Below are 26,317 nucleotides of genomic sequence, written 5' to 3'. Positions count from 1 at the left end.
CCACTGCGTGAGGCAATTCTCATGCGCAAGGACCCTTAAAAGCTGACAACATACACAGCCCACATTTGCAGTCAGCAAGCTCACCATATTAACTGCACGGAGAATTTGCTGATTCTCTTGATGCTAGCAGGAATTACTATGGGATATCAGTAGTGACGAATCCCTAATTTCAGTCCCATTAATAATTGTCTGCAGTTTGCTTTGCTGAACCTGTGCAGGTCTTGATGCTCAGCTAGCTCAGTAGTCTTTTATCTTTTTCCCAAACCTGATAGTACTTCTGCCTGCAGGAGCATGGGCCAAGGCTGATGGTTGGCTGATTAACCCCTGTGCATCTCCTCTGCTCTTTATTTTCTTTTATATTCTCTTCACATGTCAGTGTTGAAACGACTCCCACCAGCTGGAACACACCCTCTGGAACAACAAACACTGCCAATGACAATGAACCTTCCACTTGCTGGATCAGGGCTGCCAAAGGCATTCAGAAATGCTTCAAGAAAGGTATATGTATGTATTTAACTAAAGATCTTTGGAAAGCTTTAAACACTAGTAGTAATTATTATCTTTATTATATGCCCAACAGAGAAAACGTCTCTGAGCAAGTGGTGTCAGATACACTTCTAAGAATACTGACTGAAAATGAGCAGTGGGGATTAATAAAAAAAAAGCCCGAGATGTAGGAATTTTACTTTTATAATCATAAAATTAAACCAGGTGCAGTACAGCTGGTATTTTTACCTATGATTCAATAGCCTGTTTGGAACTAACTGATGTACTCTGAGCTCTCTGTGGTTCACAAAAAGAAAACCCAATACTGTTTTTAGTATGCACTGACACCCTCTGTTCCAAGATTGCTAGTGAGGCTAAAGATTAAACTCCTTAATTGTGAACTATTTGCTAATGCTCCAAAAGCAGTGACTGCTCCTCACCACATTTGAAACATTAAAAAATATATCATGGAGCTATTTATAAAGCCACTGCCATGGTATTTTAAATGTATATATTTTGCTGAGGACCGTTCAAAGCTATAAAGAATATCAATGTATCTTTAAGACAGTTGCAGTGGGTCAATGCCACAGTGCAACAATGATATTTACTGACTTGGGGAATGGCTTTAAAGCAATGTGAAAACTAGTGAAGAGTAAGACCAACTGCAAAAATTCTGATTCCTATCCAACCCCCAGGTCTCTACAGCAAAATGACTACCAAAAAAGATGCCTCGACAGTTCTGGTTTCTCCCAGCTGCCAAATGGCTGATACATTATTACTTTCCACACTTCAAAATGAAATGAGACATTCTGTTGCTATCATGCATATATTTTCAGTTAAGATTTTTGTTTTAGATATATTCTTCCTCAAAAAATAGGACATTTTTGGAGGAACAATGACCATAATTTGATCTAATTCATGGAGTACTTCTTTCTGATTTCAGAAGATACAGCAGGATTTTTCAAAAGGGTGTACACACTGTCTAACCAGACAGAAATTGCATTTGATTACTAAAACTACAATGCCATAAATGTAGCACCTACGGAAAAACTTTTTCAAATATCTCTAGAATACCATAATATCTCAAAATTAAAATGTAAAATCCTTGCAATGAAATGACATCAAATACATTTCACAAGACAATTGTCGCATACATTCAGCGAGAGTTATTAGCTGGCACGCAAAGACTTGAAATAATTTCCCTGGCACTTCCATCCAACTGTAAGCTTGACGCATTACCTTGGAAGAATGCCACGTTTCCCGCTGTGCTAAACTTACTGAAACAAATAGGAAAGCAGCATTGCTGTGTTACATCCCTGCTTTACTATTGTGTAATTGGACCACACTACAGGAACAGCACTTTATATTACAAACATTGAGTTACCATTATCAACTTGTGGCTTCGTACTCCCAGCACAAAAGCAATGAATTCTTGTTTTACATCAAGAATGAAATGAGTATGATAGAAGAGAAAATATTAAGAGAAGTTGCATTTCAAGGCTCTGTTTTCAGTTTTAGTTTTAAAACAAAATAAATTTTATGTGTTATGACATTGTTATACTAGGAGGAGAAAGAACAGTTAACAAAGCCAATAGCAAAAAGATTACCTGTAATTTGGAAAGGTCTGAGTCAATTCTTCATTCACTCAATGTACCCAAAAAAAAACAAAGGAATAAAAATTGATCATAGAAGCAGGGACTTAGTTTTACACTTACTGAAACAGATCTATTTCAACTAAGAAAAAGGGGAAAAGATTCATTCTGTATAGTCCCTGCTCATTAAATGCCTTCCTGTAGTATAAAAGGAAAATCAGGGATTTCATCTGCAGTTGGGTGAAGAGTGGGTCTCTCTCCTCTGAAATAACCAGCCTTTCCCTATGATTTTGCTCACAGAAAGATTTGTGTCTAGAATGACTGTGTCTATGAGCAGTGTGGCCCAGAAGCAGAGGGTTTTTATAACAAAACAGCTGGCATTAAACCCGACATAAATAATCCTTCCTGTAAAGTGCTTATTTCAGCTTACTTCTAACCTAGTCCTGTAGGCCTGAGGAAGTGTGTTCCTGAAGCTTCCCTGTGCCAGCCATGGCAGGGACAGCACGGGAGCTCTCACCTGCCCGGGGCAGCAGCGCATCCCCGCCCAGCACGCACTGCTGGCACCGGTGTCTGGAGGTGACACCGAGAGCACCTGACAGGCAGGCTGTGACTGAACATGGGACTCACACAGAACCTTTTGCGCTCCTCTAGGTACCCAGAGCGAAGCCGTGCCACGTGCTGTTCAGCGTGCAGCTGCACCTCAGCACAGGCTGACAGATGCACTCAAGAAACATCTCCTGTTCAGGCTACTGCAGCCACACGGCCAGCGGTTCTCAGCCATGCTGCCACAGCTCTCTTCAGTGGAACACACTCAGTGCAGCCACAACCTCTTCTAAATATATAACCATTCCTGGTAAAGTATTTTTAAACAGCTCTGTATGGTTCTTTAATTACAAGAACAATTCCCAGCCCAATTAAATATTTAATCTGAGAAGCCACAAGGGAATACCCTTCAGGACAGAAGAGGGTTAACAGCACCAGCAGTTGCCATGCAAGAGAATTCGCAATGGGAAGACTGATGGGTGGATACTGTGAGGCACAGCCCAACATGTAACAGCCAGCCATGAGCCAAGCAAGCCACTGTAGCTCCCTGGGAACAGAAACTGTTCTGCACGTGCTCAAGTGCACCTTCTCTTCATTAGAAAAACACAGATAAGCAAGAAGAGGTACTAGGAAAACCACTTTTTGCTCAATCAGGAAGATACATCAGGTAGGACAAAGAGGAAAAATTATTTTATAAACATATTTCTTTTTCTATTTTAAAACACTCTTCAAATAGTGTTTTCTTGTCCTTTTGGTAATACTGCCAGATATCAATTTAAAAATATTTTTCTTCATTTGTCATACTAACAATTACAAAGGAAATGCTTGGTTAATACTAATTAATGACCAAAAATGTGGAAAAATCTTCAATAGGCAAAATAGCAGTAAGAAAAGTATTTGGGGCATTGATCAGTACCATTAAACACTACTATTTGATAGTAGTAATAAAAGTAATAGTCTTTATAAATATAGCAGCTGTAATAATTTTATTGAATTTAAAAAGTACTATATATAGTAATAGTAATCCCTAATTTTTAATTTGGCAATAGTAGAAATATTTAATACTATTAAAAATAGAACTTTAAAAAGTAGCCATACTATTTTAAAATAACTTACTTATTTTAAAATATTATTGTGTGGCATCAGATTATAAATCAAGTCTTTTTAAGTATTCTGATGGAAATCACATTATAATTCTTTCCATTACATTCCGTCCCATACACAGATCAACTATTAAAATTCATTTGAATTGGTGCAATTCTATGGTGATATTTAGAACAGGTCAGGATTTATTTTATAGAAGAGACCTTTTTTTTTTCTTCCTGGGGACAAAAGAAACCCAACAAAACAACCACCAAACCACAAATCACCTTAATTTTTGGTATTGGACCAAACCAGAACTAATGCTGAACAACCTAAATACACTAAATGCATACAAATTGAAGCCTTCTGGAAATGCCTGTTCCACAAAGAACCTTGTCACTGCCAACACTCTGTGCACCTTACAAAGCACACCCCAGATAAGCAGTCCTGGGCATTCAAGATGGCAGGAGGCGTCACTCCAGAATAGTTTGTTCCTTTATTCTCGGCCACAACTCCTATGTTTGTCTCAATCTGCAAGCAGCTTCTCTGTACAAACTGTTGCCTGAGATCCTAACCTTCCTCAGTCCCAGAAATGCCTCGAGATTTAGTAGCCTTGTCTTGGGCACTAGCAGGGAAAGCCTCTGGGTGGTGTTCTGAAAAACATAAAGTGGTCTAGGGCTTAAATGGCTGCCCATCAACAGCAAGCTCCAATGAAACAGATTCCTATGTAAAGTATCTTTGTTCTGAAGAACTAAGGATGGGAAACGGTTTCTGTTAAATTTCGTATCCAGTTAGTCAAATGTATGGTACTGATTCCAGTGTTTCTTAACAAGTCCAGTACACTTTACAGTCTTACTTTCAATAAACAGGTTGATTCCATTAGAACATTAAATTTAGATAATCTTTTCTTCTTTTCCCAAACAGCCTCAAATAAATAAACAGGATTTAAATTCAGAAGTCTACAGGGGAAGGACAGATTAACTTTGATGGAAGGTAAATATCTTAGGGCACAGCTGGACCCACAGTTTAATCTCTGAAACACCCTCACCCCAACATACAAAACATTTCTAGGAAAATGATGTTTGCTCTTACATCCAAAAACCGCAACAGCCGGTATAATATAGAACTGGAACTTTTGAGAGGCAGCAAAAAAGGTAAGTAGCAGTAGTTAATAACAGTCATTATAACGAAGGGGTTCTAAACACACGTCATGGTTTAACCCCAGCTACAAACTAAGCCTCACCAAGCCACTCATTCACACTCTCCTGATGCGAATTGGAACAGTAAAAGTGAAACCTCATGGGCTGAGACAAAATCAGTTGAGTAGGTAAAGCAAAAGCTGCATATGCAAGCAAAGCAAAACCAGGAACACATTCACTATGTTACACTGGCAGTCTAGTGTTTCGGGAAGAGACAAAAGACCATAACTCTGAATGTCTACCCCACCCCTCTTTCCATACACCTCCATACCTGTCTGGGATATCCCTTGGGTCAGCTGGGGTCAGCTGTCCTGGCTGTGTCCCCTCCCAGCCTCCTTGCTGGGGAGTAGGGTGAGGAACAGGAAAGGCCCTGACTGTGCAAGTGCTGCTCAGCAATAGCTGAAACATCCCTGTGTTATCAATACTGCTTTCAGCACAAACCCAAAACACAGCCCCCCCAGAGCAGCTGCTGTGAAGAAAGCTAACTGTATCCCACCCAAATCAGCACACCACCACAATCAGAAAAGATAATGATTACCTGGCAACAATCAACATACAATGGAAGGACACACTACCTAATAATGCAATTTTCAATGAAGATTGTATTTTTTCCTCAAACTCTTAGCTTTGCTTTGTATCCTGAACTCCAAAGAGAATGTACTCTAAGACATCCATTGCAACAGAAAGTCCAAGAACAACACAAAGGAGGAAAAAAGATTACACTTTTTCAGGCTTTTGAGAACTACAGTAAATGTCTGAAAAGAAATAAGTTCAGATATACGTAAAACAGCATTTGTAAAGACAGACTGGTTTCTGACTGTAGACAAAACTGTAGGAAATGGCCTTTGTTAAATACATGTGGAATGTGGTACTCTCAGTAGACTGGCTACAGATTAAACGAATGATTTCTAAATAAAACATGAGCTTCAACATTTTCCACTAAAACACCTGACCTCTTAGCCAAAGCTGCAACACACCCAACTTCTGTATACATACCAAACTTTCATTATGGTTTAAAATGGTAAAATGCAACCTTTTACCTAAACCATCCACAGCCCTGCAACACAAAATCAAGCATCAATAGTCTACAAAAAGCCACGGCTCATAGCAAAACCACCAGAAGATTTTCTTCACTCATATCTATACTTTTTTTTTTTTTTTTACATTTATATTTCATGAACCAAAACCTCTTTTGAAGTGTATAGGCTGGTAGTCCATATTTTATACATCATCTCTCAGGCAATTCAGAACACATTTTCCTGAATGCTAATGGTAGCAAAGAAGACATTTCAGAAATATTTTCAAACTTGGCATTTTACAAAACAACAAAGAGGGAAGCCATGAAGTGAACTCCAAATTCCATGGTGTAATTTTCTACTCTGCACGAGTGGCTATTAGTCACTGAAAGGTACGATGCTGCACCCTCTGCACACCACCTTTGGAGTCTTTGCGGTAAACCATCTGTCACAGTGGTTTTCAAAATCTCTTTCACCACCAACATCAGAAAACATCTCCTGCAGGTTGTTAAAAACCAAATTTTGACTTTTATCCAATTCTTTTCTTTAAATCATAAAACTAAATGGTTCAAAACCAAAACTAGGCTCTCCTCAGTGGAAGTGTCACAAAGTCGGTGTTTTTTTTCCTCTCCCCTCTGAAATATTTCTTGGGAATACTACACACAAATACAGGAACATTGTATTTACCATACTCAGAACAGACCCAAAGCATATTTCGGTCACAGTAATACATATAAAAGAGCATGTGAGAAACATACAAGATTTTCTCAAAAATGCTCATGTAAGATGCTTCCTAAAGCGCATTTCAGTATATCAACAAAAGTAGCAATTATAATGCAGTTTTCAAACCTGTAAATATTATTTATTTTGCTGTTTTGCTCACAATGTTTTTGTTCTACATCCATGTACAAGTTATATACACTACAAGGCATAATTCAAACCTCTGATGTAAAGTAACTGCAAATCTACATTGCCAACTGGAATAGCAAAAAAAAATCAATATCCTTTCATATTTGCCATTCAGAAACATAATCAGTGAAAGTTGTATTTGTCAGTTTATCCTGGCTAGGTGACTAAAGGAACATTCAAAGGAAAACAATCTAAATTATCTTAATCTCCTCCTCTGTAACATCTAAATAAATCAGCCTATCACTGGACCAAAAAAAAAATATAACTCATAAATTAAAAATAAGAAATTAAATACAATACTTTGAACAAGGGATGTGAAACAATCAGCTGACAAACTTGGAAATGCTTTTCAGTTTTAAAATTTCTGGGGAAAGTATTATGAAGCTGATATTCAATAGAACAGTATCACAATCATGCTCAAAACAAGGTACTTTATAATTGTCTTGATTTATACTTGAAAAATATACATAAGGCAATGCAGTTACATTCTTTAGTGCCAAAGTTAAGCATTATCACTAGTTCCACAAAATTTTCAGTAAGTGACACCTGAAAAATGGTCTTAACGCATATCAGAACCTTCTTTTTAGTTGCAAAATCAAATATGAAGTTCTTTAACTTTCCATAGAAATGGAAAGACAAAGACAATGCAAGTTATAATAATTATCACAAAAATAATTACATTAATGTCATGGGTTCCTGTATATGCTTGGTGTTACAGCTCTGCAGCATCTGTCTATAGACCGAAATTATTCCATCATGGCCAGATCTGAGCAATTCATCCAAGGCTCTCAAAGGGTGGCTAGTGAGTGACTCAGAAGTTAGTAAGCCAACAAAGAGCATGGTAAAATTGCATGGGCACAGCTTAACAGTGCCTTGTTAATGCCACTAAACAGCTTCTAGCACAGAAGCAGCTTGGTTAGTCGCAGCTATCCATATCCAGGGCAGCCTTGCAGTGCGAAGGCATATGGCTAATGCTTCATCAGTGCAAGTGATGTTGGCAATCTGTTTGATCTGTAATGTAAACTAAGAATGATAGTGAAGTTCTGATTCAAAATGGCACTCAAAATTATAGCCACATGGGTTTTTATAATGGAAGTACTATTAAAAGTTCTCAAGTGCTTTAACATTCTGCATTCATTTCTATGCAACACCAAACACAACTAGAAACACTTCCATTTTGCAGCATCTCATCTCCATATGCTATTAATAATATGGTAAATTTATAAAATTGTGAAGATGCATATATAGAAAACAAGTTCCAAGAGGACCAAGTTAGACATTCCCTCAACTCCACAGTTTTATGGAATTTTTTCTTTTCACTTTGAGAACACCTCTGCAGCTAATTTTTTTAGGGAGTATCTCTAAGCCAAATGCCGTCTAAATAAGGGTCTAAATCAAGAATCCAATCAGTGGCTTACCTAATTAATATGTCCTCTGTGGCAAATGGGTGTTTGTTTCTTGGTGCTGAGATAGATGTATCAGAGGAACACGAGCTGGTCACCCAAGATGCAAAGTGTTGTTGCCGTTTGGAAGCAGCACAACATTTTTGTTAAATACATAAGAATCAGTCACTTGCTTTTCTCCAAAAAGCATGCCCTAAGCAGCATTCAAGTGATTGCACTGGAGATAATGTAAATATAGAAGAAGGTAGAAGAGAAACTTGGACTTACTCCCTAAATCCCAAATAACACGCTAACACAAGGCTAGTGGCTATTTTCATAGCATCATTAAGTTTGGAAAACATCCCTGAGATCATTGATACCAATGATCTTTGGCCAAACACCACCTTGGCCACTAAACCACAGCATTAAGTGCCACATCCAGTTGTTTCTTAAACATTTCCAGGATGGTGACTCCACCACCTCCCTGAGCAGCCTGCTCCAATGTTTTACAACTCTTTCAGTGAAAAAATTCCTCCTGATGTCCAGCCTGAACCCTCCCTGGCACAGCTTGAGGCCACGCCCTCTTGCCCTATCTCTGTTTGCATGGGAGAAGATGCCAACCCCCATCTTGCTAAACCCTCCTTGTGGGCAGTTGTAGAGAATGGTAAATTCTGGCCCGGGCCTCCTCCTCTCCAGACCAAACTCCAGCTCCCTCAGGTAACTACGTGTTTTGTAGTTTGCACTACAGACCTGTTTTGTTTACATGTTTAAATTTCCAGCTTTTACTATGCAAACTAATGAATACTTGTGAAACCTTGGAACTTCTTACACTGCAATTTTCTTGGGTTTTGCCCAGTCATAGAAACTATTTGTCAAATACATCTGAGAGTCTAGACCATATTAAAAGAAGCCTGATTATTACTAACCCCAGCTTGCACAGTTGTCAAGACAACAGTGAATATCATCATTAACAGAAACTGTTTCTAGCAAATTGGAAATCACAGTTGAAGCTTCACTCCCTTGTTCATATTATCTGAAACCATATGCAAATATATGAATGCACAAGGAAATTCTAAATGAATTTGGTATCTTTTATACTGATTTAAACAGATAAGCAAACTTTCCCATTTCAAAGTACAAATAAATATGTTTCAATTTTCCTTTAATAACGAGAAGACTACACAAAAATACTCAGCTTTAATTTTGACTTGCAAAGCTTTCACACATACTCAGTATTCACAAGACAGACCATCTCCATATCCACCTACGAGTAGGACCCATTTACGTATTAACACCTCTCCAGCCTTGCTGATTGCTCACTGCCTTAACCCACCATGGTGGCTCCCCAACTCAGCTGGTAAGTAAGCAACTGCAACACTACATTCAGAAAAAGTTTGCTTTGAAATGCTATGGATTCATTTGTCTGACACCAGGATCATGAAATGTACACGAGACATGGGTCTAGAACACATAGTAACATATATACAGCATTCAAAAGCAATCTAACACCTGCTGAGTGGTGACACTCCAAAATGCTGGGCTGCTGTTGACAGGCTGGAGGAACAAGCCTGCAGAAACCACATTAAAAAACATACAAGCAAAAACCAAAAAACAAACAAACCAACCAACCCACCATGAAATCCTGCCCCTGGGGAGGAACATCCCCAGGCACCAGTACAGGCTGCAAACAACCAGCTGGAAATCAGTTTTGCAGGAAAAGCCCTGGGCGTCCTGAAGGACAACACAAACCATGAGACAGTCCTTGCAGCACAGGCCAGCAGTCCTGTAGGTTGAGTGTGGAGAGTCTTCTCTGCTGCCCAGTACTGGTGAGACAGATCTGGAGTGCTGTGTCCTGTGCTGGGTCCCCCAGGCCAAGGCAAAGGGGGATGCACAGGAGGGAGCCCAGCAAAGGGGCACTGAGGTGATTGAGGGGCTGGAGTGTCTGTCATATGAGGAGAGGCTGACAGACATGGGGACATGCAGCCCTGAGCAGAGAAGGCTCAGGGGGGAACCTTACCAAACGTATAAATACCTGATGGGAGGAAACAGAGACAACAGAGACAGATTGTTCTGAATGGTCCCCAGCAAAAGGGCAAGAAACAACAGGCACAAGCTGAAGTGGAGTTCTGTTAAAGCTTTTTTTGTTTCAGTTTTGCTGTTGTTTAATGTGAGGATGTTTGACTAGACAGTCTGTGAAACATCCATCCTGGAAGATGCAGAAAGAACTTTGTTGGACACAGCCCTAAGCAACCTGCTCTACTTGACCCTGCTCTGAGCTGGTAAGACAGTCCAGATCAATAATCTCCAAAGCAGAGCATGCACAAGACAAACCATGTCAATGTGGGAAGAAAATATTTTCTGTGCAATTAATAATTTTTTTAAATTAAGTAGTCTTTATGTCATCTTTATCAGTCTTTTTTTTTTTAATTTCCATTCTGAGGTGTGTTCTATAAGATACAAAATATTAGTATAGTGGCAATACATGTACAAACACACAAATATGGGGGATGCATGCTCAAAAATATTTTGCTGATATGCAATCAAAAAAATGCAGAGACCGCATGTTTAGATCATCTTCAACCTCCCAATTTCATCAATTCTGATTCTCTCTCTTGATGACAACAATGAATGCCTGTACACAGAATGAACAAATTGAGCAAGAAAAATAATCCAGCCCACTGATGTTTGCTGCTTTTTGAAATTAGTCCTTTTTAAACCCAGTAACTCACTAAACCTTATCTTAGTAATTTATTAATATCCAATTTGATATTAATAACTGAGTTTGGATTCCTGCCACACTTCTCCCTAAAGTTACCTTATAATTTGAGAGAGCAGGGTTATCATTATTGTTCGCCTAATTTAAAGACTCCTCAAGGCTACTCTACCCTAGTTTCCCTAGAAATGCCTACTGGAGCAGTCCACATTCTGGTTTCACCACCTATGAAAAGACTCCCAGTGTCAGCACCCAGCTACACCACTTCCTGCTCCTCAAATAGTTATCTCCTTGTAGCAGAAAAAACAGTCTAAAAGCTCCTTTAAAATTCTAGATTAATCTTTACTGATGATTTGGATCCAGATTTTTCCCACTAATTATATGTTAAAAACAAATCGAGCTTTGTTTAACGAAATAACAGTGCTCTTACTTATGCAACCTGACATTATAGGTATATAGCTATATTTTTCTGACAAGTTACTACATAAAATACCCAATTAATTTATCATATACATATTCAAGGTAAGCAAGCAATAGTCTGTCCATTTATAAACTCCAATTCAAAAAACTAATGGATTTTTATTGTTTATTTCAGCTTTACAGCTGCATTAAAATATAGTAATAAATAAAACATTTGGAGTACATTAACAAAATAAGCAAAACATTAAATGAATTGAATGCTTTATGGATTTTATGTGCGATCACAAGTAAATCAAATTCTTAGAATACCACTCTTTATATACTGAATAATGGCAAACTACTATCAGCTCATTATCTCATTCAAAATCTAGAATAAGTGTAAAGTAGAAGTAGAAAAAGTTTGTAGGCTTTGTGATAATTTCAAAGCCCTTCAGAAAGTTTATTTTGCATACATCTATATACATGAACAAGAAAGATAATTTTCATGTAGTCCTCAATTTGAATACTGAAGAGCTCGAAACAGAACAAGATCCTTCTTGGATATTAGTATTTGTTTATGCAGAGCACAGTGATACTCATAGACTAGAAGTGTATTGAAACCCATATTAAATTGGCCATTTTTCTCAAAGATGAAGTTAAAATGGAAGGTCTCGTTCCAAACAGGAGCATTGGGAAAAAGTGTTCATTGTCTTTCTCATCTGGCAGACCAGTAGCACCACTCTGGGAAATCAGAGTGGATTTGGGCAGACTGCCCACTCAACTTAAGGCTCATCTGAGATCCACATATATCCACTTAGCTATCCAGCTAGGATTTTTTTGTTGCTGTTGCTTTCATGCCCACATGATTTTAGTGCTTTTGTGCAATGTGCAACCCTCTCCAGAAGCTTCCCTTACCCAAAGGAGGCAGGTACCTCATAATACTGAGGTCAGCAAATCTATGTCCTCCCATGCCTGGTCCAATGTCTACTCCTGTCATGGAATGGAAAAGTGAACTTGAATCTAGAAAAATGTACCATTTGAATTACACACATACAGATAATCTTGGGATCCAAAAAGAAAAATGCAGCCACACAGTAAATGAGGTGACTATACAGCAGAAAGAACTGTACAAGCTAAAACAACAAGTATCTTTCACACACCTTTAGAAAAATATGTACACCTACATGCAGCTAAATTAACATTTTCCATCTTTCATGTGGCACTCAAGTATGTTATAAAAACATACAATAGTATAAATTTAGTAAGTCAGGTATTTTCTTTATCTCAAAATAAAAAAGCAACTAAGGAAACAACCAACCACACAATACTGACTGCAATTAAGAGAATTCCAGCACTGCACAATATCTGTCACTCTTCACAATCAATAACTATTTCTCAGAATGGCTTGTACACTCACAGAAATAGCCAGGATACAAATTTATGAGATAGTAAAGCATTTTGCACAGCAAAGAATCACAAGAATCTTCTAAACAGACTTTGTAACAGAAACATGACCTTTGAAATGCCAAAGCTCCCCTTGCTATTCAATGTTGATCATGGAAGAGCTGTCAGCTCCCAAGTTTTTTAAATATTATCCCTGCTGAGTCATGCATTGCAAAACGTCACAAACCTGAACACTGTTACAGGACAGCAACAACCTGAAATCCAATTTGTTGGAAATATTAAAGGCAGCTTCATTTGCCAAAAATTCCCCAAATCTTTACTTTAAATCACTTTCCATTTTTTGACACTAGATGCAAGACTTATGTATACAGATGACCAATCACATTGGAGAAAACCCTAAACATATGAAGTAACACAAGCATAAAGCAAAAATCACTATTAGAAAGGTGAATGCCATTATTTTTACAGTTATTTGCAGCATTGGTAGTTGAAATGTTCAGAATACTTGTAGGTAAGAATACCTTTTCAAACAGTCAGTGCACATGAGACGAGCATCGTGAACGTAATTCATGCAAATCAAGTCATTCACACACATCCATAAATTTAAATGGATAACGGACACAGTCAAAGCAAATATGTGTATTTATTTCATCAAGTGGATTCTTAGGGGGATTGTTGTTGTTTTTACTTTTTACTGCACTGGTTCAAGTGTAAGAAGTTACTCTGAGATGAGGCAAATGAGATGAAGCACTATGTTTGCATCATTACATTTTACTATCCAATTTCAAAACCTTTAAAAGTGAAGCTTATATAATTTTCTGATTCACACATAACACTATAAATAACATCTTCCTGATTATTCAGTGAGTTACTTTGGAAAACGTGTCTTCAATTCCACCACCTTTCTGCACAGTAATCACTCCCTTTTCCAGGCACTGGAATCTGGCAGGACTTTAGAGTCCTGTACCCAAATACTCTCCAGTGCAAGTAAGGATGGCAGAAAATTCATCTTATGACTAATTTTAAACTCCTCTAATAAATATTAAGCACAAAAATATGATATTAAACAAAATATACATCTCTACAACACATAAAGGACCTGACAGATTCTTACATTCCATTACCAAAACCAAAATCACCTAATTTTGGTGATAAAATCAGAGTACACAGGAACTACATACATAAAAATCAAATTCAATTTAAAGCAGATACAGGTTTGTTCAGACACCATTGTACAATTGCTTTAACACTTACAGAATTTAGATGAACAATATTTTCATTCACTCACAGTTTAGTATAAATATAAAGCAAGGCACCCCTTAAGCATTTTAAATAACAAATTAAACATTTACATTTTTTTACTGTGCAGTCAGGCTTAACATTTATGCAGCTTCAAAACCAAAGTACAGCCTCAAGGGAAGCCTCTCCACTGACAAATTAATACCTTAGAGAATAGAGCTGAATGGTGGCAATGAACTCATTTGTTCCCCCAATAATGAAGAATGACTCTTTCTTTACCACATCTGTGACTGTTGCTATGGTGACCCAGACTTACCTCATTGCTTCTCGAAGTGCTCCTCGCTCACTAAGAGTCGTGTGCTTGATGTCATCAAAATTATTTTCCAGTTTCTCACAGTTCTGCAACAAATGGACATATCCATGTAAGGCTCTTAAACAGTTCATTGTACATGTATTGACAGTATTCAGCATCATGCAAACAAAACTGATTTATACTATGTTACCTCAAATTATGCATTCTGTTTTAATTACATGGGAGTCATTAAAAAGACATTGCGAACTCAGAACTAAAGTAAACATGAATCTTATTATATGGTTGTCATGGAAATCATCTTATAAATTTTCCATAATGAAATTTATAGAATTTTTACTTTTTCTTCTTTATTTTTTTTTCATTTATCTCTGTGTGAGGCTACAATGCTACTATAGCACACAAACAGGAGAACAGAAACCTGAATGAGCATTTATTACTATTATTGTTATTATTATTATGATTATTATAAAATGTATAAATTACATCCCAATAAAACAGGCAGGATTGCTGGAAAAAAACCAGTCATATTTAATTCCTACTTAATTTTTAAAACCTAACAGAAATTGAAATGCTTAATTGTTTACAGACACCTTAACCACAATGTTTCTTCCAGATTAGAGCTAACCAATATTTATAAAAGTAATATGAAACCTACAATTTTGTCACAATAAATGAAGTAAAACTTTGATATATTCTGTAAATTATTACTAAATGTGTGACTGGTTCCATTACTTCAGAGCACTGATGCTTTTCTTCTGCTGCCACAAAGACAGTAAAATTGATTCAGAAGATGCTGGGAAGTGCAGTAATTTGTGTCTGTACAAAGTGAGTCTGAAATGCCAGTGAACAAGAATTCTCTAATCATCTGCATCTTCCATAGGATTTTTATATTCTCTTGAGGCTTCATCAATACAGGAGGCTTTTAGGTTACCCCTGTTCTACACAACAACTTTCTCCAATACCAAAAGTTACCTCAGGGAGGCATAATTTTGCCATATGGGTTTAAAAGAAACAAGTTGCAAGCAGACCAGCTCCGTTTGCTAACAAACTTCAAAGGCAGGATTGCCAGGCTCTATATGTAGCCATAATTTTAAAGAAATTATGGGCGCTATTATTTGGTCACATTGCTTTCATAGTATTTAATAAGTGACTTCATCTTTAAGACCACATCTTAAAACTAGTTATAATAAATACAATAGGAGTTATCTATTGTTTTTTTCTTATTTGCATTGATTCCTTATTTTTATAATTACATTCAATCTGAGGCTACAAAAGCATTACTGAAAAGGAAATTATTAGATTCTTATAAATGACCTAGCAATGTATTTTATCTTGCCCAATTAACATTTAAACTATCATTATTTTTAGATAAGACTACAGATCTTTTAATACAAAGTTTTAAAGCTTCAACAATACATTTCTGAGCAGAAAAATAACAGAGCTACACATATTTGACATATTTTGACATCTTTTTTCTCCTCCGTAAAAACTACGCATGTCACAGTAAGTCTCGTCCCACAGTTAAAGTGATATGTTAATTTGTTTGTTTATGTTACAATCAGTTGTCCTTTGCATAGCAAAATGATACTTGAAGAGTCAAAGGGATTGTAAAAGAAATATGGAAGCTGTACAATGAAGTATTCCATTAATCAGATCAGCATACACTGACCTTCAGCTCCAAGCACATACAGGCAGGCTAGTCATTTAAAATATATAAAAGAAATCCAAATCAACAATACTAATTAATGAAGGATTGTCACTTCATCAATACTAAGATGCAAGTATCTGTGCAAGCAAAATTAAACCTCCCATCCTCCAGGGAAATAGAAGCCAGAGGAAATGTAATTTGGAATACTGCTCCAAGATCCATTGTTCACTAGCACCTCACTACAGATTCAAAAAATCTGAGGAGCACACAATTCATTCTTGTGAACTTACTTCTACCATTTCTGAGAATTGTTTCTGGAGAGTATTTTTCTCAGCTACTTTCAGACAAATAGCTCTCATGCAAGGTACAATAGTTGGAGAGCAAACCGTAGAGTCATTAGAAGAAAATGAGCTAAAAAAGCTCAGAAGCAGACTGAGAAGAAGCCAGAAGCAAACTCATGAAGGAGAATGATCTCACAGGACCATGCCATAAGTTACTGCATTTGTCCTGACTAGGAGAGTAAGCAACTGCTGATCATACCCACTGCTTTTCCACTCATGCAAGCATGCTTGATCATCGCAGAGGAAGGAGGAAAGGGTGTCTGAAATACCAAAAATAAGCATAACTACAAGTGCATAGAGGACACTTCACGTGTCTGAGTGTCAGCTCACATGCAGTACTGTAGATCATCTGAAAGGGTATCAGTTTCTGAGAAAGGCTTGAAATGAAATTGTAAGCATGAGAATACTCTGAAGAATGTCTGGAAAATGAGGAAACTTCAGTAGACCATGACCAGGGTGAGTTTTACATTCTGAAGTATTAAATCACTAGCAAAAACTGAGTTCATTCTATTATCCATGCTACCAAACAATTCATATGTATAAGCACATTGCATAGGACAGTGTATTTTGGCCCATAATACATCAGAATACATTTAAGTCTAATGAGCAATTCAAGTCCAAGGTGTTTCATTTTGAGCAACAGCTAAAGTAAAAAAATCAAAATGCAAGCAATGAAAAAAATTGCTTTTGGTGGCTCACTGCCAAGTGATTTTTTGTGGGAATAGATACAGTCTAGAAGTTTTAACTCTCGGATTCAATAATTATATAGCAGTGTATATGTTATCGCCGTTGGCAGATCTGTAGTTCTGCACGATACTAAATTAAATATCACCCTTGAGAAGTTTGGGAGGAAGAATAAGTACAGAGTTGCAATTAGGGACATGGTCATCATAAGTCAAAATGCCATTACATAGAAAAAAGCCACATAAGTCTAAATACTACTTCTTATAGGATTCTAGGATAAATACTTGGAATTCTTTTTGTGAAAAAGCAAGAGCAGGAAGTAAGTATTTCTATTTTATCTATAAATAAATGGCTTATTTATCATATGAGATCTCAAGCTTCATGACAGCTAGTTAAAAATGGAGATGTGGACTGGATATTCACAACTATCTGTGGCATGACACACAGCAGACTGGTAAAATGTATAACCAGAAATGAGAAAGATGAATAATGAGTGTATGAAGATGAGGAAGAAGGAAGATTAATGAACAAGTTGAAAAGCTTTTCCTCTCATAACCACAAAAATATGACTTTTCCCTGCTACAATTTATTTCTGTTAATAAAATAAACTGCAAGCTTTAGGAGCAAAGACTATGTGTTCACAATTCTGTATTTTCAGATATTTCAAGTGACAAGTCCAAAGTACTCTGACACTGGTTGAAGAAACCATCTAGCTCAAGCAACACAAATAAAGAAACTCTCAAGGTTTTAAATAAAAACCTGGGATATTCTGGCAAAAGTGAAGTCACACTCTTTAAAACCCATCTCTTAACATTGATCAGCTTAGCCTTCTTACCTATGTTTTTGTCTTGGATGAAAAAGCCCTCTTTGTTGACTTATTGAAAAGGAATTCTTCATTTGAGTCAAATGAAGAACCTAGCAGAAGTATCTCAGAAACCAACAGACTAGCACGGCAGTCTGCTGCCTGGTGTCACCACTGAGGATGTCCCTAAATGACAAAAGCACTGCTGCCTCTGCTCTGCTCAGAAGTAAGAGTCAGTCTTGGAAGACCATAACTCAAACTTGCCCATTCTGTGATACAGTAGGGCTAAATATGACCCCACTCCCATTGAAATCAACCATAAATCTTCCAAGTACCAAAACAAGAGTGGAATCACAATAAGCCATATCCTGCTACTTCAAATCTATCCTGAAGTACTTCACAGAAGACTTTCAAAATTACAGATAATTTCTCTACACACATTTTGAGACAGTCGAGAAATAAAAATCTTTTGTACTCACAACAGTGTGAGACCTATTCTAAGGCAGCCTGCATCACTGAGGTTGAGTAGATCTCTTATCCTTGCTGATACATCGCCAAATCAAAAGTCCTACTTGAAATACCATCCCTCTTCTATGAAAGAGGTTTTCAAGGTTAGTAGTATGAGTGTTGAATTCTCAGAATTCATTGCTTCTGCATAGGTTTTAGGAAATTTTCTTAGAAAGCTTGAGTAAATCTCACACTTCTAATGTCAAATTTCCTGAGTATTAAACATAAGGAATGTACAGCAATTGAAAGACAGAATAGCTCTTACCTATTCAGTTCAAATTTGCTATTAGTACTAATGCTAAAACAAATTCATTTTTCCCATTTTCTTCTTTATAACTCATGAGAAAGGTTCCTAGAGTATGTTGTGTCAATTTCCTACTGTTTATGCAGACAAATCTAATTTATTTAGCGTATTTGTACCTAAATTTCTGAGCCCTTAAAATGAGATAACTTGGTCCAAATTCTGAAGGATTTACTAACTCACTCTGATATTTCAACTCATTATGTTTAAGGACGTAGGTTCTAACAAGAGATTACCAAAACTGTTGAGGACCTACAAAATCTACCTACATCTGGTAAAAATTCAGCAGGAAGATTTCCAAAAATTGGTCCAAAAAGTCCTTAAAACTTCAATTCTACACATGCTACAAGGGTGACCACATCAGCTAGCTCTTTTGAAAATGCTGGCCATACTATAGAAGGGACCTCCTTTAACAAAATAGTTACAGAAAAGCTGATTACTTTAGGGGACTGTGTAAAAAAGTGTAGAACGCTGATTTTCACTTACTGATAGATCTGAAGTGTTAACACAAATATTACTTATTACAGAAATGTGAATTATTTCATCAGCAGAAAACTTCAGAAATAATGAACTTGTGGTTTTTAAACCTAAAGCTACACTATAATAGTAATCCAAACTGTAATATATTGCTGCAAGGATAATTATTAAGGGAAAACACAGCTGACATTTTCTGATTTATGCACACAATCAGAGATGGAGTCCAAGGACTGTGACATAATTATCTTCATGCTAACAATTTTTGTAAATCTCTTGACAGAATTTTAGCTAATTTTAAAATGCCTTCTGAAGATTAGCACTTAAAACTGTTGGGGAAAATAGCACAATTTATTAGCAAGGGTATAATTGTAAACCTTCCAAATACTCATTGTGAATATCATTTAGACAGTAACTCCTGCTTTAGCAGCTGGTATATAAGACTCCAGTTTATGGAATCTTGAAACAACAGAGAGAGTAGAATCTAATTAAACAGGATTACATGCCAAAGAAAAATATTAAAAACAGACTAATAGTCAATTGTTATGAATTTGAAATAGCACATCTTCTTTTGATGTGAACTGTGCTTTATTTCAATGAAACCTAAATATCCTTAGCAGACTCCTCTCTTGATTTGGAACAGACTGTCTTTCTACACTGAAACAACACAAAAAGCTAAATGATTCCATTGATCTTCTCTCAATGACTTAAGCTCCCATCTGCTATAGGGTAAAATGACTTACATATATTGCATTTATTCTAATGTTATTCAAGAGCCAATAGCTGTATTCCATACAGGAAGCCTCCTGAAACTGTCTTCATACTGAGCAACTTAACAAAACTGATGCCATTTGCCAGAAGGCCTTACCTTAAGAACGATCTTAAAAACTAAACACATAAAAAGGACTGTTTGTTCCTATTTGTAACATATTATCATTTTTGCAATGTCTGCTTTCTAAATTCCTTCTTCCTAGTTGCTGTGACTCATTCTCACAGAGTTCTTTTTCTGAAAGGGGGAAAGAGCAGGTTTAAACTGCTAACTGACCAGTTGTTCACAGAGGAAAAACAGATCTTTTTTAAAAAAAAATTTAAATACATACATATTCCTAATATCAGCAGAGAGTATATTGAGCCCTCAGGTATTTACATAACATTTGACTGCATGCCATTCATAATACATGAACATTTGTTATAGCATTTTTTTCATTACATGATACAGCCACATTGTCCAGACAAGCTCTTAGAAAAGTATAGATATTAGAACATCCAAAAAAGCAGAATTCCAAGAGAAAACTAGCCTAAGTGTTAGTAATCAAATAAGAATCAATAGAAAAATCATTTCATAGAATTGTGGGAGGCTTTAATCAATGCCTTATTAGCATAACCATGTTAATTTTCTCAGGATTTTTTTAGCAGTATATTAATTTAAGGCACTAAAAATAGCACACATGCAAACTCAAGAACAAATATCACATTTTCTCCACAAACAGGAGATATATTGCTAATACAGAATTGATACCAGGAAATACTGATGCATGTGCTGTTTTCTGAAACTGCAAGCGTGGAATTTTGGTAACAATTATTACAGTAGTATTAACTGTAGTATTACAGAAATACTACAGTTAAAGCAAGTATAAATTCTTAAATGAAAGCAGACAATTTTGGATTTTTTTAACTTTCCCCAGTTCAAAATATGACACATTTAATCCTCAAAGACAGGTAATCATATAGAAGCTAATTACTTGTTAAACATAGTTAACACTCTAGTTTGCAATTTTACTGGTGCTGTGAAAGATGTTCAGTGCAGAGATGGCATTCTGCTAACTTCCTTTTCATGCTGTTTCACGCAGAAATTTCAAGTGGCAAATTTATCACAGACTTCATGCTCACATAAGGGTATGGTATCTTGCTTGAATACAACCTGCTGCTGTCAGAGCAGATGCAGACACCACGTGTTTTGGCAATGGATAATACATCAGATAGTAGTGATACACGGAGGGTGAGAAAAAACATTCTGAAAGGACCAAGCATTCAGCACAAAAAATAGTAGACCAAGGAACTCAAAATAATAAAGAGCTACAAAAGATATGCAAGAAACTAGAGGCACAGCTGGAAATAATAATGGAGCAGAGAACACAGGTGATGCCACTAACTAGATAGGACAATTTATAATGCTCCTTTCTCCTGTGACTCAGCTTTAAAAGACAGGAAAAAAAACGTTCAGGGAGGAAAAAAAAAAGGAAAACCTTTGCCTCCCACATTTCTCTTTCTCTTTGCAAAACAAATGTTAACTTAATCAGCAGATGAATGAGAAGACTTGGCAACAAACTACTGGTCTCCCTGCATTTGAAGGGACAGTTGCAAGACTGCTTCCCTTTATGGGACAGGGTTCTGTAGCAGGGAACAATACACATAATGAATATCAAAAGCTTAATCTAAATACCGTTTCTTTTTTAATATGTGGTTGTAGTCTTGCTTTTTCCTCTTGGAGAGCCTGGTATTCTCAACATGAATTTACAATTTAATTTTTTAAGAGCACTAAGTTTAAATAAAGAGACACAGACTCATCACAGAATTTCTAAATATACTATTTCTACTTGATAGTAAAAATATAACTAATGACTAAGAAAAAAAATATCCCAAATGCTATACTTCCTTCCCCTCCTATTACTTTCACATACCTCAACCCTGCTTGCTCTTCCCCTGGGATTCTTTACTCTGCTTAGGTAAATATTCCCTTGACTCTTTGAGATTAAATAAAATGAGACTATGCAGGTAAAGACCAGACTCATATTGAGAATTAACATTTACAGAGCTCATAACCTGGGAAAAAAGGAAGAACCTTTAAAATGTAGGTAGAACTGCACTCCTACAGAACAGATTATGTTCCTGACCTTCAACAAAGACTATAAGGAAAAACATACCCAAATGTCCTTGCTCTTTTAGAACCCAAATGATCAAGAATTTAAGGAATTAACCCTACATATTTGAGAGTACTAACTTAGAGGATATCTCTTATTTTTCATGCATAGCTAAAGAATTATCAAATATGAAAAGTTTTTTAAAAATTAAATTTACAATTAAATGCTCAAACATCATCCTGTAACAGTATAGTCCTGCCTTATGTAGTGGAAAAAAAGCAAATTATATGTAACAAGCTTGCTTCCTCAGCCCAAGATGCCACCTCTCATCTCCTACATGGCACATTTTATTGTCCAACAGCAGTATTGTTCAGACAGGCCACAACAAAACATTTTCTTTCATTGTGCTGTTGCATCAATATTTTAAAAAAGTAAATAAAATATTTCCCAAACAGTTCTGCAGAAGCTAATCTGTTTCAGCTATTTCTCATGGTTTCACATAAGATTCTTGCCAAAAATAACTGGGTTTGGGAGGGGTAGAGTTAATTTTCTTCACAGCAGCTGCTCTGGGGCTGTGTTTTGGGTTTGTGCTGAAAACAGTGTTGATAACACAGGGATGTTTTAGCAATTGCTGAGCAGCACTTACTCGTCATCAAGACCCGAAGCAAGGAGACTGGAAGTGCACAAGGATTTGGGAGGGGACACAGCCAGGACAGGTGACCCCAGCTGACCACAGGCATATCCCAGACCATATGGAGTCTTGCTCAGCACATAAACCTGGGTGAAGAAGAGGGGAGGTCCAGCGTGGTTACTGTCTGCAATATGGTTTAGTGGGCACGGCAGTATGTAGCCAAGGTTGGAGTTGATCATCTTGGAGGTCTTTTCCAACTTTAATGATTCTGTGATGGTGTTTGTCTTCTCATTATGTGCAATGGAGCCTGGCTTTCCTGGAGGTGGCTGAACACCTGCCTGTCACAGGAAGTACTGAATCATTTCCTTGAATGGTTTGCATGTCCAGCTTTTGCTTTTTTGCTTTACCTACTAAACTGTCTATGTCTCAACCCAGAAGTTTTCTCACTTTTACCCTTCTGATTGAGTCCCACATCGCACTGGGGGGTCAGTAAGTGCCTGTGGGGTTAAACCACAACAGAGAGGTCATACCAAGGTCCTTGTCTCCTAATCTTACAGATCACATCTTAGATCATGAATTTCTACTGCCAGTTATAGAAACACGTGCACCACCTCCTTCCACATACTACTTACTAAATTGTGTGCTCCTAATTCTCTCCAACAGCTAAAAGACTTCCATAAAATAGTATTCAATACGAGTTTATAGAAGAGAAATTACAGCCTATTTTTTTTTCTGAAGATATGTGATTTGCCAACTCCTTTATCTTCTCCTGGCATGTCTCGTCATCTACAGTTACTTCTGAATTAACATATGAGTTAACATATAGTTAAAAACATAAGAGCTGAGGTAACATTTTGTTGTATGTTTGCATTGGTGTCTATAGTTCACAAATGAACTTCATATATTATTATTTAATAATTATTTAATTATCTGTCTGGTAGAAGGAGTGGGAAAAATCCCATCCCCTGTCTGTTTGGCTTAGGAGAAAAAAACAGCAACATGTGAAATACTTCAGTGTTGTGACTGAAACAATTCCACAAAGAATATTATAAGATATCATCAGGTACCTGACCAGGTGAATTACCCAGAGAAGAGTATATACACTTATATTCCGGGTTATTGTGTTATCTAAAAGTAGCATCAGTATCACATTGCTACTTAAGTAGCAAAGAAATAAAGCAAAATATGAAATTGAGACTAAATTTCCTCAGAGGAATAATTTGAAATATTCAATTCACTTGAGAAGTGTCTATCCAAGTCAAAGTACTAGAAAAAAGGCTGCAGACATTGAAACACAACCCTTGTATCAAGACCTTGGTGCAGTTGTGTTACATGCTGGCATTGTGTTTCAGATTTTCCATTACTATCTTGGCTTATGAAAACCTGAAGAATAAAAATATTGTTAATCAAATAATTGAACAATAATAATAATGTTTTAAAATTTCAAGTTCATTTACAAAGTATGGAAACCATATGCAAAAACAACCAACAAAATGTTACCTCAGCTCTTATGTTTTTAAGTTTGTTAACTCAGAAGTAACTGTAGGTGACAGGAGACGTGCCAGGAGAAGATACATAAGTGGGTTGAGAAATCACATATCTTTGGAAAAACAAACCAGGCTGTAATTTCTCTTCTATTTCTATTTTCTTTGAGATTCAAATGACATGTGCTGAGATGTCCAGAAAAGCCAAATATTTAAGCACATTTTATATTCATTGCCATCTAAAATAGCTAAATCTGCTATTCTGATTTAGAATTTTCTAAAATCTTCCTTCTGTTTTCAAAATACCATATAGAAAAAAAATTGTGCAAAAACTACAATAATTACATGCATCCCTTACTGTGCTGGGCAATGACAGGTATCTCAAACCTTGTTGCAAAAGATACAGCAAGACAGCGGCCTCAGTCTCTGTAATATACACAGAATTAGAAAAAACGAATGGAAGTGCAAAATAAAAAAAGGAAAGCATGAATAAGAATGCAGAAAGATTCACAAAGTTGCTTAATAGTAAACACAACTACTTGTTTTTAAATATCATGCATCAAGCCAAGTTAGTCAAAACAAAAGCTTACACTCACTGCTAAGAAGGCAGAAAATTAAGTCTTGGTGGGGACGGTGTAGGAAACAACCAACCAAGTAGGACAGTGTAAACACTTAAAGTGCTTTTTCCCTCAAAAAATTCAGAAAATCAGAGGTATGAGGCTATTACAATGGTTGCAGATCCTATGAAGTTGTCACCATCTGTTGTGCCATCTATTTACAGACACACAGGCATAATCAAAAATTAGGGAAAACTGCTCAAATAAGTGCAATCTTCTTTGAAGATACCATGCATGTTTAACAAGCTTTAGAAAATTCCAAAAGAAATTTAATAAAATAAGTGGTATTGATTTATTTTCCCTAAAAATTACATGGAAAATAACTTGCCTATACACAGAAATGAACAGGGCTTATATGCAGCTACATCTTTCAGCAAGGCATTCAAAAGAGCATTAAGAGAATGCTGCTGTAATGCTGCTTGTTTATTCACATGTAGCTTGAGAACAGCATCCAGGATAAATATATTGCCTCAGGTCTCAGTTCCATTTACTGTGTTAGAGAGAAAAGCACTAAGTACTCAATACCTCACTATGGCACTATGCACTCTTCTGGTTCTGTATCTCATTTACTGTCTTCTTTGTAAGGTTTTTACTTCTTTGGAAGCTTTCATATCTCAGTCTGAATAGTTTTCTTCTTCCAAAACCTTCTGGCCTGTCTTCAGACAGCTCAGGCTACTGTATTCCTCTTCCTGTCAGTATCTTGAAAATTGCTATGTTCAAGATGAGGTGAACAATATGGACATGGCCCAAAGCACCAGCCAAGCACCTTCCCAGCAATTCCCAAGCAATCAAGGCCATACAGAGCCAGGATACACCAGAAGAGAACTGCAATGCAAGACTCCTAGATTTGAATTTGGCTTAGTACTGTTTGGAGGAGACTAATTCGAGTCCCACAAACAGTGTTCAAGACATTTGGGCCAGGTAGCACAGCTCCTGAGCTAATTAAATGGGTCTCTCAGCCGGGCTGGCTCTGGCACAGAATTTTCCTCACATTGCTATGCTAGTCAAGCCTATAAATGGCTCCAACTATTGCAGATGAAGGCCTTTTAGTTCCCTGAACACTGCACAGGACAGACCTGCCCCTGCTTATTGTGTTTAACGCGGAGAGTATGAACAACCCACTCCCTCTGTGCAACCATTGCTTGACCTAACACCCTTGGTATAATCACCCACATTTTTTCAATAAAATGCAATAACCTAGTTTTGAAAATGCTATTTCCAAACAGACAGATTGAATAATTTCTAAATAACACTGAAACTCTTACTTTAAATTATTTTTCCTCTCTGGGAAACATATTGGACTTATTAATCAGTCCCCAGCTCCTGAGTGTCACTGCTGCTATTGCATATGTGCAAACAGAGTAATAGGAATGAACAGGATGATGCAAATCAAAAAGAAGCAAAAATCATCATTCTTTTAACATCATTACCAAATTTCTCCCTTTTTTTCTTGAAGTCATTTTTATCTCTGATTTTTAATTCTTATTCCTATGCAGCAAGCTCCCTGTTCCCCTTGTGTATAAACTGTTTGAGCTTTCAATTTTTAATTTTTCTTCAATAGTGCCCTGTCTTTTCTATTCTCTTTTTTTCATAATTTCGTGGGTTTTTTCTCTCCTGCTCTTATTTCCTCATGCTTGTTTACTTTTTCGCTCCAGTCCTTACTAATTATTTCATGTCTCTTGGTCGTTT

General features: G+C 36.7%; 1 protein-coding gene across 2 annotated transcripts in view; it reads right to left on the bottom strand.

Moving 5' to 3' along the window:
- DPYD (dihydropyrimidine dehydrogenase) overlaps positions 1 to 26,317 on the bottom strand; it is a 338,172-nt gene that overhangs the window by 269,082 nt on the left and 42,773 nt on the right. For both annotated transcript variants that reach the window (XM_059478500.1, XM_059478498.1), the window contains exon 3: positions 14,282 to 14,364. In XM_059478500.1, the coding sequence (XP_059334483.1) occupies positions 14,282 to 14,364 (83 nt within the window). The remainder of the gene's footprint in view (positions 1 to 14,281; positions 14,365 to 26,317) is intronic.

The sequence above is a fragment of the Ammospiza nelsoni genome, chromosome 9, assembly GCF_027579445.1.
Source record: "Ammospiza nelsoni isolate bAmmNel1 chromosome 9, bAmmNel1.pri, whole genome shotgun sequence".
In the NCBI taxonomy this organism is placed as follows: Eukaryota; Metazoa; Chordata; class Aves; order Passeriformes; family Passerellidae; genus Ammospiza; species Ammospiza nelsoni.
This window is presented reverse-complemented; position numbering and strand designations above follow the sequence as displayed.